A 13,335-nucleotide genomic window follows, 5' to 3' on the forward strand; every position below is an offset into this window, starting at 1 on the left:
TTCCCCCAATTTATTCCTATATTACCATGGCATAGACCTAATCACAGACCATGAAATACAAGTGAGGAACTGGTTTCACTCTCCTCATTCTTTGCAATAGGCAAAGATTGCTGAGAATCCTCTTTGGAAACATTAAATCAAACATATTTCCCAGATTGCTGGCTGGTACAGTCAATAACCGCCTGAAGCAAAGAATATACTTTTGTATATTTATCTTCAATTAACGAGACCACTATTTAGTTTCATAGACTTCTTCCTATTTATTGAGATCCTACCATGGGGTCTCACTTAGGAATATCTCTTTCTCTATTCCTGCCCCAGGGTTCTCAGACTTTCATGGAGCAGTTGGAACACTCTAAATTCTGTCTCCCCAAGCTAAAGAATCACATGAATGAGCAGTGAAGAGAGTAGGTTTGAACTCTCAGCTTTGAAGGTGGACTGTCCTACCTTTCAAGGGCTACTCTTCATCCAAAGCCACCTGGTATCAAGCCTCCCACACAGACAGTCAGGCCTTTGCAAATCTCCACCCTTCTTCATCCTCCAGGAGGTGACTTCAATTTAATTTTTATAATTAGGAATCACACATACCATAGGTTGTCGGTGCCATAGGAGAGGTGGGCAGGGCTCCAGAGTTGTTGTACATTGCCGCATCTGTTACAAAATAAGAGGGAGTCAGAGCTGGGGAGAAGATAGTCAGGTAGTGGCTTATCTGAGGGTTGTGACCTAGCACAGTGTGAAATCACTTTAGTGAAAATACCTTCATTTGATTATTACACAATGAGTGCACTATCAAAACACCACACTGTACTCAATAAATACGTACAACTTTTATATGACAATTAAAAACAAAATAAAATGAAATCATGAACACATTGAATAAAATTATAACCACAGTAAGGGCGACCTTTCTTTTGCAAAATTTTAGTTTCAACTATTACATCATAGGTGTTCAAGAACAAAAAGTTAAGAGGTTTAGAGAGCTATGACCACACATTATCATAAAATATGCACAGAAGGCAGGACACAAATTTAGCAAAATGTAGACAGAATACAGTGGGTAAGTGGACGTGGGATAGACATAATGCAAAGAAGTTCTTTCCTTCATGAAAATGAAATGTTTCCATAAAAGTTTTTCCACTATGCTTTATTTCCCAAAGTCATTATCTTATAAATTAAGACTTCATCCATCCTTAGAGAGAGAATATTCATATCAGAGATATTGATATTTGCTATGATGCTGCAGCTTTTGAGACTTGGCCTCAAGAGTGTATTTGCCAGGTAGATGTTGACAACTAATTTATTCCCTCTGATTTGTCTAAACAAAGGGGTCAAAAATTAGAATATACATTCTCACCTAAGAGACATTCCTTTCAAAAATTTTATTTTTTCTTCTTCTTAACCTTACTATAGAAATTAAGGTGTCTGGCATCAACATGTACTTTCTGAACTGAGTCCTTAGTCTCCAGTGAAAACTAATGGCATTGAATTTAAAGATCAAGAGGCCCCAGGAGCCAAAATCCATAGTCCATTGCTACAATTAGTCAAAATAAGGTAAGTGTACCAATTACTGTGCCAAGGGTATCCCCAAAGATAGATAGGAATCTATTTGTCCCCCAGTTAACAGAGTATTAAGTGGCACTATTTTTGACCATCTTGGTTTCTGCTCTTAACTGATACTCATGTAACATAATCAGTCTGTTTACTCTTAATGAAACCACTAGCCTGAAGGCATTTAGGTATCAAATTTGTTTTTCTAAATACAATCTATATTTCATTATCAGTACATCTTAATAAGCAAACTCTTGGAATTTTCTTAATTTAAAAATTAAATCAGATGGTGGGCACAGTGGTACCCACCTGTAATCCCAGTGATTCAGGAGGTCAAAACCTAAGTAAAGGTTCAGAGGGAACTTTCCCATGAAGAGAAAATGATCTGAGACCAGAAATCACTTTTAGTTGTCTGAAAGTGATGGAATCCAGTATTACATACCAATGATGAGGTTCAACACAAAATACACAATAAGTATCAAACTTGAATCAAATTAGCCTATAGATGTACAGGCTTCCAATTTATAGACATGACAGAGACTAGAGGTTCTTGTAAAATAATACCACAGAAAGCAACCAATCAAACCAAAATGAATTTCTTAGGTAAAGGGAGTACTCTTTTAGATTCAAGAAGATATTTAGAAGATATAACCAAGATGACCTTATTTGATCCTGAATCAAACAAGACAACTATATTAACACATTATTAGATAATCAGAGATACTTGAATATGGATAGGATATTAGGTGATATTAAGGAATCATTTACTAATAAATGTTTATGGATACTATATTAGGTGATATTTAGGATTTGTTTATTAATAAATGTTTGAGTTTTTATAAGGATATTATGCCTATGAAGATATTGTTATTTTCTTAGATTCATTCCAGAATTGTTAATAGTAAAATCAAATAATGTTTCAGATTTGCTTTAAAATACTACGGGCGGGGGGGTGGGGGGAAGAGGACTAGACTGAACAAGAATAGCAAATAGTGACAGTTAGTAAAGTTAAGTGATAGATGGGGTTCCTTGTTCTATTTACTTTCATGTATAATAGAGATTTTCATTTGAATAGCAATACTTAGGTGTGATTCACCTTAATAGTCTTAGTTTGTATAATTTTTGGCAGATTGCGCCATCATTTTTAAGTTCTTTACCACATATCTCTTCTAGATAAATGTGTAAGGAAGAAGAGTCAAGTAAATATTCTGTTCACTTCCATTTTCATCCCTACCCCTCCATGATTAAACCTAGTCACACAAAGCATTCCCTCTGTCCATCAGTGAGAAACCACCGATACAACCCTGATATTCTCAGAGATGTGCCAGTGGAAGCCTAGATGTGTGCCTTCATCCTTAATCACCCTGCTCTGACTTCCCTATGGGCCTCAAGCTTCTTACCTGATTGGAAAGTGATCTCACTGAACATCATCCAGGTGTCAGCAAAATGGTATTGGCATTTGATGGCACTGGCCATTCGGTGGTGGAGAGGCACTGTGACAAAGCGAGCACTGGGGTTGACATCATCCAGGACAAGAGGGAAGGAAACTGCATTAGGTTCCCACTCATTGGCTTCAGAACGGAAGTAGCACTGTACCTCCTTAAAGATCTTCACACCTTTAGCAAACATGTTATTGCAGTGGACCTGGCAGAGGAAAAAAGCACGTGAGTGACAGGTTGGGCCAGCTAAGTCACATAGGAACATGGTGCAAGCAAACCCAGAAAAATCCTAGACCTGCCTGTTTCTTTGAGCACCACCCTTGGTGAATAGCTGATGATCCGCAGACTTCTGCATTTTTCTCTCTAGGGACTTCATAGTGACAATGATACAATGATCAGTTCTTATAAAACCTGGGCTGCAACCCCAGTTACCTTGATGCAGCTGCATGCCTCCTCAATTCATGTTGCTGGGCTCCAATATCCTCATTTGTTAAATGAGGGATGAACCACCATCCTCTCAGGCTCTTACTTGCCCTGAATATTAAATCTAAGATCCTCTCAACCACAGTTGCTATTTACTCCTATTTGAGCTATTCTGAACTAGGCTTGAGATAAATTGCCATCCTACTTCCTTCCAAAGCCAGACTACTCCTTTTCAACAAGGGAAGGTAAGAAATTTGAAAGATGAGAATATATAAACCAACACAATTTCATATTTTTGGATATCTTATTTCAAATATCAGAACTTTTCAGCCAGAGATACAGAGTTAATCATCTATTTTAATTAAATTCAGTTTAAGTTATTCTGATGCAGTCATCAAATATTTCTCATAAGTAACTGTTGAGATGAGAAAAAAGGACTATGGGAAATTTATTGGCATGCTTTTGCCTGATGTCATGATTGCACCAGTTATTAATATGGTGGTTAAGGCCATCAGGAGCAGAAATTCCACAACAGTCTCTCTGTAGCACATTGCTGTATTTTATAACCCGCAAAAATGAAGTGTATATATTTGTAACTGACTCAAGCCTCTGTGGTAGTTCAGTAACATTTCCTCTGACTCAGTCTTATGTGGAAATGGATCTTTGCTGGCCACTATCCATTGAATTTAAGGATTTCTTGGGTTGAAAAGATAGAATTGTCATTCACAAAATATGCTTTCTGTTTCTGTTTTAATATGTTACATAGGCCCTGAGTTATAACCCTTTAATTTTAATACAATCAATATAGGACTATACTATAAAATTTATTTTTAGTTGAAAGATCAGCAATAATAGAAATTCAATAACTGAAGACCACACCAGAGTTCTCTAAGAATAGAATGTTAGAGCTACTAGAGATTGTAAAAATCATCTAGTCTAACTCTTTTACTTACCAGTGACACACTGGTATCAGAGAAGTTTGACTTGCCTATGAGCTAGTAGTGCTCTTTCCACTTATTATGCCACACAGAAATGTGGCAAATCTTCTTAACTTTTCCCTTTGGATTTTTCTCATTTCAAATGTTTTACTGATGAAAATGTGTTAATACCTTCCTTGGGGTGAGTTAACCATTCCAGTTTTTTGAACATAGGCCAATGGAATAAGGCTAAGGAAAAAAAAATCAAAGAAACAGCATCCATAGCTTCAACAGGTTTTCATGTTTTGAAATCTGCAAAGTGTTGGACAAGTGTCCTGTGGGAAAGGTGATAATCTCTTCTACAGATATTTTGGGAATTCTCCTGGAATGCATAGGATTTCATTCCCATGTAGTTTTACATATTTGTTTAATAAACAATGCATTTAAATGCATTAATATATCTTAATGGTATAGTTTAACCATACTTCAAAGTTGAGAAATGTGTAGTAATTTGTCTAGGAAGCAAAAACTAGTCTCTAGAAACTCCCTGAAAGTCATCTTTTACTTTTCATTTACCTCAGAAAAGTCAAAATATGCTAGAGATCTGTTTGGTTTTCAGGAGACTTCCCTGAATCAGCTCCATATATACTTCTGACACTTTCTTATTGTTGTTTAAGCTCTTGGGTATTTTTGACCTGGGATAATTTATTGAACAGAATCCTGGAGATTCTAGAAGATCAGTGTCTATTGACTAAACAGTATAACTTTATGGAGATTGTAAAAATAATTTCATCATTTATTATACTAGGTAATCTCTCAATTGTATCTATGTGTGAATTTACATACATGTCCATAGGTACATATGGATATAGACATTATTTAGGACAAAAAATAAGTTTTCTTTTAAAGTATTTTTGTCGCTATCCATATTTCCTTCTTCCTTTCTTTTCCCTCAAAAAAAAAAACACCTGTGAAGAATAATGGGTTACAGACAGCCACACACACTTATGTTGTACAACTGCCAAAGAGCTATTCTTGAATAATAAAATAGCAGATTGAGCATATGTTGATTCTACTGTTATCATCGTTAATGTTTGTTAATTTAACGAATACCTGTTCATCTAATTGGGAGATATCATCATACTAACATCTGGGTGAAATGTAAAAGACATGCATTTTTCTTTTGGAAACCTAGTTTGTTCAAGGAATCGCAAGTTTTGCATTACTAGAAACCCTTAATGACAACGCACATTTCCTTCTTCTGAGTCCTATGTCAGCCCATAATATCTGCTTCTGCAAATAAACATTGCCTCTTCAACTGAACTGCATTGTGTTCCAAAATACAGACTATTTATTATTCAACTATTTACATTCAGAGCTGAGTAGTACCATATATGCTTCAAACAGAGTTGACAATAACAAACAGAAGAATGGATGAATTTAGAAAATAAATATTAAAGCTGAAGACTGAGTACAAATAGAGGCAATAATAGACCTGCACTAATTTTTGTTTACTAATAACCTGCACCAAACTATTAATGGGGATAAAAAATAGATAATAGGAATCTATGTGTGATTTTCCCACTTTTTTTCCTCAAGGCTTATTTTGAGGACCCCCTCATACTCCTTCATAAATCATGTTCTTGCATGACATCCTGCAACTTCTTTATTAATCCATCAAGACAGCTTTCCTTCACACTCCTGAGTCCTCATTTACCTCAAGCTTAGAATTCAGGTTTAACAACCAATCTGGTCACTTTTTCGCATGAAAACATGTTAATACCTTCCTTGGTGTGAGTTAACCATTCTAGTTTTTGAACATAGGTGAATGGAATAAGGCTAAGAAAAAAAATCAAAGAAATAGCATCCATAGCTTCAACAGATTTTTCATGTTTTGAAATCTGCAAAGTGTTGGACAAGTGTCCTGTGGAGAAACTAATAATCTCTTCTACAGATATCTTGGAAATTCTCCTGGAATGCAAGTAAATAACATAGGATTTCACTCCCACATAGTTTTACATATTTGTTCTTGCCTTCCATTCCGTTCTTTCTGAAACAGACTTGTGATTGAGTAAGAGAAAAGGAAAATAATTATTTGAGCTAAGTACCAGGAAACACATAATTTTATTAACAGAAATCTCCTCAACTCTAACACCAAGGTTGGGCTCTCTGGTGAGGTCCTGCTTCAGAAAATGGAACTTGGGTCTTCTCCCCCAGCTCTTCTCAAGTGTCTGAATTAACATGCCCAGTCTTTAGATCTTTTCCAAACCTTTAGCCTCTATCCAATTACATAATAAAATTCACCTATTCTCTCTTTTTTATAAGCTTTTAATTTTTATTTTTTATTGGTTATTTTCAGTTATACATGACAATAAGAGCCCATTTTGATAAAATCATACAAGCACTGAATATATCTTATTCTAATTAGGACCCCAGTCTTGTGGATGTACATTATGATGAGATCTATTCTCTCTTAACTGCTCTCTCAACTGCAGTAGTCAATGTCAACAACAGTAATAGGATGACAAAATAGCTGCTGTGCCTAATGAAATGTACACATTGGTTCCAATGTTGCTAGAAGGAAGGAAGGAAGGAAGGAAGGAAGGAAGGAAGGAAGGAAGGAAGGAAGAAAAGAAAGAGATAGGAAGGCATTGAGAACTATTGTCCTAGCCCAATCCTTATAATATTTACAAATTAATAAACAGGCCTTAGAGATAAACTAACTTTGAAATGCATATAACTAGTTACTAATGGAATGTGTATTTGAATTCAGCTTTGCTGGCACCCATTAAGGGTTCCTCCTGGCATACCTTTTCTCTTCCACACTGTGAGTTTACCCTCCTAGAATAAGTTCCACCATACCTAACTCCACTGACCTTCATGGTAGTGAAATTCCTGATGCGGTCAAATTCAAACATGATCTCAATGTAGCCATTGGTGGCACTCTCATTCCGCCAGCCCACGTAGTCATAGCCCGGCCACACATGGTATTCATGGGTCTGGGTGAAATCATCCAGGCCAGACACCCCATCTGTCAGTTGGCCCAGTCCTTCAGTCATGCTGCTCAGATTAAGATAGGTAAAGGAAAGAAGTTAATTACACATTCATGGAAGAGCATTCACCCAACTGCTTCACTCTGAGTTTTTTAAGAGCTGATAATCTTAGATGTTCACTGAAGGATTATAAAAACTCAGTTTTATTTATGGTAGTGATTCATTTATCTCAGCATCAATGGAAAATTAAGAGTTTATATAAATGAATTTTACAAAATTCAATGCTTACCACTTTAATAGCAAAAGTTTTAAATAATAATTTATATGAAAAGTTTTCTATAATCTCTTCTCATATATTGAATATAATGTCTTAATATGTAATGACTCAGTATTATCAAATCCACTTGAAGAATTAATTCATTAATAAGTGAATGAATGAATGAATGCCATACATAGTAGCACTTGTCCCATCACTAAATAAATATACCCAGAGCTTGTTAGAAATTTTTCTGACTGTCCTTTGACTGTGTGTTGTCATTATTCAGTGAATCAATTTCAGAGAAGCCAATCATGTCCTCGTATACCTCACATCTCCAACAACTTAATTTAACTAGGGGAAAAATTATCCTTACAAAATTTAAATATTAATTTTTATTTAATTTTAAGTAAATATGTAGAATACTAGACCCATGGAGCAAAACACACGGATTTCATGAGAGTCTCGGGTAATTTTGTTTCTGAGCTTAATAGCCTTTTCTACTTTTGAGTATGAGGTTCTGTTTTGAGTTGCTGAGTTTGTTTGACTGCTGTATGGGACATAAGTAAGTATATTTATATAATTTGACTATATGTAGGACATAAAAAGGTCTTCTTCCTTCCTTCTATGGTGGGAAAGAGCAGGAACTCATCATGTGAAATGTGTCTTTCCTCAAGCTCTGAAAGATATGTCAGGAGTTTCTTAAAAGAAGAGATTGCAATAGTCATTCTCAAGCATTATTGGATGTGACCTTAAAGTTTCTAGCCAGAACCAATAGTATGTAAAATTTGTAAGGAAAAAAAAAGATTAAGATGGATTGTGCCAGCTTTGCGTATACACTTTAAGCTATATTTATTCAATAAAAATGTTTGGCAAATTATAAAATTTGACTGGCCTTATCCACAGTGACCTGGATCTCCCTTCCAAGGTTTTGCCATCTTCTTCTCTCTACAGATCAGAAGGCTAGGAGAACATAAGTTTACTTGTGATAAATGTAGTTCCCATTGTCCCCAGAAAAATAAATCTCATGAAAGTTTTAAGAGAAGCAACACAAATTAAGAGGAATGATTATTCAGTTTCTCCAAAATAAAAATTAAGTGGAGAATACAGAAAAAAACTTTCCAAGATAACTTTATATTGTATTAAAATTTACTACAATGAGCATATATCACTCATAATATTTTAAATTAAAAGTTATTTTATAACTTTTTAAAAATTAAAAATTATTATGATTTCATATTAGATATAATATCTGTCTTTAAGTCAGTTCCAATCACTAACTGAATTACACAATTATTTTAAAATGATCTCAGCCAATTGTCCACGGTTATCACTGTTTCATAACCATTTGATTTTAATTCTCCATCAAATTGTGTGTAGTTTTTTCTTTTAACATAGTCCTTAAATTTAGAACATTAGTACTATAAAAACTTTCCAAAAAGTAATCCATTCAATTTGGTATAACACAAACAAGACTAAAGAAAAATTTTAAAAAAATTACACACACACACACATTTGTGGAGAGGAGTTCATACTGCTCCTGTATTAAAGTGGGCTGCATGGTGGTAGGCAGGTCATGCTCTCCATCAATCTAGGTAAAGACATCATTTTTTAATATCTACTACAACTGTATCTGGACAAATATATATGATACAAAGTGTGGTAACCAGAGACAATGTAGGATTAGATGGACAGGGTCAAATGGAGTTTGTCAAAAAATGAATTGAACCCCATAATTCTAAACTCTTTATGATGGCAGATCCAGAATTCAAAATAAAGTTATTTTATCCAACAGTTCAGCTTACAAGCTAATGAAACATTAACAGAATGATGAAGTTCAAAAATGCCCCTGGATTGTCTATAAATCTTTCAATAGATGTTATGTAATTTTCTGTCTTTTATCCATAACAACTCTTTTTCCTGAGACCCTTATCTAAGTACCTTGGATCTCCTCAGCCACATCCCAATCAGAAATGTGATTATCTCAGTTATTAGTGTTTACATTTCTATAATTATCTGATCTTTCCTTTGGGGTCTATAGCTATATTTTCAGCTAACTTTCTTTTTTCTCCATTTGAATGTTTTGAATATCCCTTTGACTTATATCCCAAACGAAATCTATCTTCATCTCCTATTAAACTAAATATTTCGTCCAGGTTTTCCATTTCTGCCAGCTGTACTTCTCTTTCACAGTCACCGAGAGTGCATCCACATTAAACCCTCAAAATGTGTTTGCTGGGCAAATAATGTCAGCTCCATTGTTTCAGTCACTTAGACTGTCATACCTCATCTCTTTATTTCATCATACTATCTTATCCCTTACATCCATCCAATCAGGTGGCTGATGTCCTGTAAAAGAATTTCTGACCCTCAGTTCCATTCCCAAGGTCATGATTCTGGCCTTGGTCATTAATTATTTTTCCTGACAAAACTGGAATTTAGGAATATCCCTAATTTTTTATTCTATTCAAATATAATCTTTGGTTAATCTCTCTAAAGCACAGTGATCATGTTCCCCCACTTTAAAAATGTTTAATTGCTCATCATATTGATAATGATGATAATAATAAGCAGAACAACTCTTCCTCATCATTCTCTTTCTTCCTTTCCTCTTTCTTCTCCTTTTCTTGTTCCTCCTGGCCCTGACCTTCAAATTCCTCCCAATATGGCATAATCCTTGTTCTACTTCTCATCTACTACTTTGCTATATAAATTTGGCTGATGGTTAACTAAACTGTTCAATTTCATTTTACATATATTCTTCTGAAATTTACAACCACTGTTCATTTTTCCCCATGTTATTCTCTCAATCTAAATGCCATTTCAAGATTCTCTACCTATAGAAGTTCTATCCATATCCATCCTTTGGAACGCATTTCAGATCTTATTGATTCCATTTATCTTTATTCGTCCTCCAATAAGATAATAACTTACACATGTATAGCACTGTACTTTTACAAAATGCTTTTCTTATGTATTTTAATTTACTTAACCTTAAAAGAAAACAAATAATTCAGAACATGGGGAATCCCGCCATTTTTCACTCCCAATATTATATGGCTTACTCTTTCCTTAGAACCTCAAAGTGTTAATAAAACAATCTCTTATTCATATGCTTGCATCATAGTAATTTGGCCTTGGTCATTAATTATTTTACCTGACAAAACTGGAATTTAGGTACTGTGAATACCTTAAAGGTAAGATCAATCAACAACTTATTTATCTTTATAAATGCCTAACCAAATTCCTTACATATAGTAACAGTGAATTGGCAAAGGTTGATTAAACTAAACTGAGTTCAGTTGATCTCTGGTTTCCTTTATGACATGAGTATTTGCTGTCTGGGTTGTGCTGAGTGAAATGATGCCAAGACAGTTTAAGTAAATTGGAAAGACCGGTGACTGAGAAGGTGAAAAGGAAGTGACTAAGAATAGAAGACTGGATGAATCAGGATTTCACCCAAAGGATGACAGCTGGGGGCAATCGTTTATTCTCTACACCTAAGCTAATGGAAGTGCTGTAATTCCACATCCCCTTTCCTGAGACTCACTAATATTTCCCTCTCTCAACCCCTGTAAATCCCCATGATCTCTCCCAGGCTCCATCTTTGCAGATAAAGACAAAGATAAGAGAGAAGAGTATTGGGATAGGCTAGAAGAATGGTAAAGGTCAGACTGGAGTGGGATACATCTCTTATCTACTTCTAAATTCTTACTTATTTAATGATATTTCTCTGCTATGGCTCTCTGTTAATCCACTTCAGGTGGCTCTCTTGGTCTTCTGCAGCATCCAACTTCTGCCATAATCAGACCATTCTTGTCCTCAGCCCTGTTTCCTCTGCTCTCCTTCCCTCTACCTTACCCTGCTTCAATTCTCATCTCATCCTAGAAATTTTCCTTGCCTATTGTCTTACTAATTTCCACAATTTCTAAAAGATTTATATTTATGAATTCCATTCTTTGTGAAGTTCTTGACTTCCCCAAATTTATTATGCTTATTATTTCAATCCTTCTGGCCCTTCATCTTCACAGCGAGGCCAATATTTGTGTCAGAAGAGATGCCCTGTTTTCTGGGTCAAAAATATGGCTACCACACATTAAAATCATACCAAAAAGTTTAGCTTTGATTTGTGTAATTTATTGTTGCTTTCTATGTTGTTACCTTGTCTTCCCAAGGTAGACTTTAAGTTCATTGGAAATAAAAACCACACAGTTGGCTTCATCTAAATTACCTTACCATGTCTAGTCTAGGAACTAAATAAATACTTGGTTGGGTTGATTGGTTTCTGATGTAAAGCCATGATAAAATATTATTCTTAACTCCTGGTGGTCATTTTCCCATTCTGATGATCAAGCTTCCCCAAATTTACCTGTACCCAACGGCTCCATCATAGACAGAATCATTCAGATAAATGATAGAGCCTCCAGGGAGTACAAACTGCTGCCCAGCTGGAGCATTGTAAGACACCAAGCCATCTGCCAAAGAAACAGAGTTGTCAGTGTCTTTGGGAAGATGTGCTTACTCCTCAGACCAACTACCTCAGGGAACTACATGAGTTTCAAGGGTGCAATTCTGTGCAATGTGTCCCATCAGGCTCTATTTGGGTAAACAGGGAGCGCTACTGAAAAGCATTCCTTGGTGATAGTCAGCAAAGTAACTTTGAATATGTTATTTTAGGTGTGGTGCACCAAGCCATAGGTGGATGAACAATGCATCTTTCTCTAATCAAGAGGACAGCACATCCTTCTGGGAGCAACTAATCCAATCCCTTTCTGGTTTGGTTGACTTTATTTCCCAGGGAGTGGGGTTTTGCTTAAAGTCTATAAAATCCCTGTGCTAGAGACCTACCTAGCCAGACACAGCCATAAAGTTCCACCCTCATGCAAACATTCATGGAGTGGTCAGTGACTGGAATGAAGCGAACAAATCTAGCTACAATGGGTGGCTCCAAGTCCTTTAGGAAAATGTCATACGGGTTACTATTTCCATCTAGCACCTGAAGAGAGAGAAGAGAAAAAGTGAAGAGATGGTATAAAATCATGTTCACTTTTCTTCAACCCTATCACCCATGTTATATGGAAGCTCTCATTTAATTCAAAGAACAGAATATATTCATTCAGCTTTCTCAGCAGGCTTGATGATCCTCCCTGTGAAACCTCCTTCTCCCTAGGTCCCATTAAAAAGGTCATGCCAGGTCTGTAAGCACTCATATCTGCACAGATAATCTGTGCTGTTCTCCTTCTCACCTAAATCAAAATATTGTCTGCGGACACACCAGGGTGTGGACATCTCTTCTTCCTACCTGTTTCCCATGCCGGTTCCGCCAAGAAATCCAGCGAGTGCCATCCCGACTATAATTGATCTTGTACATGGGTGCAAACTCGATGCCATGACCCCCTGCATGGCGCCCCTGGGTCCCCACAAGAGTGATAAAGTGTAGGGTGTGCAAATCAATCTGCAGAAATTCCTTCAGGTCATCAGGTTCCACTGGAATCTCAGGGCACCAGGCTCCATCTCCTTCTTCTGAGTCCAGCCTTGGAAGGCAAGAGTTGGGGAAAGAGAGAGCAACGATGAAACCAAATTGTTTACCAATTCACACACACACACAAAAAAAAAAAAAAAAAAAAAAAAAAAAACAGCTTTCCTGTCCCGAGGGGAGAGAGCAGCCTGGAAGTCCAGTCCAGACTCACATCTGGGTTCTGCCCACCAGTCTGATTGCCCCCAACCATTCTTATTTAGGCTCAGTATTCTTTCTTTGA

At 36.1% G+C, this 13,335-nt stretch overlaps 1 protein-coding gene across 5 annotated transcripts in view; it reads right to left on the reverse strand.

Moving 5' to 3' along the window:
• Positions 1-13,335, reverse strand: part of Ddr2 (discoidin domain receptor tyrosine kinase 2) — a 151,777-nt gene that overhangs the window by 15,569 nt on the left and 122,873 nt on the right. For all 5 annotated transcript variants that reach the window (XM_071618237.1, XM_071618235.1, XM_071618236.1 and 2 more), the window contains 6 exons: positions 12,879-13,110; positions 12,425-12,572; positions 11,946-12,051; positions 7,204-7,387; positions 2,949-3,192; positions 589-651 (listed from right to left, as the gene is read on the reverse strand). In XM_071618237.1, coding sequence (XP_071474338.1) covers positions 589-651; positions 2,949-3,192; positions 7,204-7,387; positions 11,946-12,051; positions 12,425-12,572; positions 12,879-13,110 — 977 coding nt within the window. The remainder of the gene's footprint in view (positions 1-588; positions 652-2,948; positions 3,193-7,203; positions 7,388-11,945; positions 12,052-12,424; positions 12,573-12,878; positions 13,111-13,335) is intronic.

This window comes from Marmota flaviventris, chromosome 10 (assembly GCF_047511675.1).
Source record: "Marmota flaviventris isolate mMarFla1 chromosome 10, mMarFla1.hap1, whole genome shotgun sequence".
Lineage (NCBI taxonomy): Eukaryota > Metazoa > Chordata > Mammalia > Rodentia > Sciuridae > Marmota > Marmota flaviventris.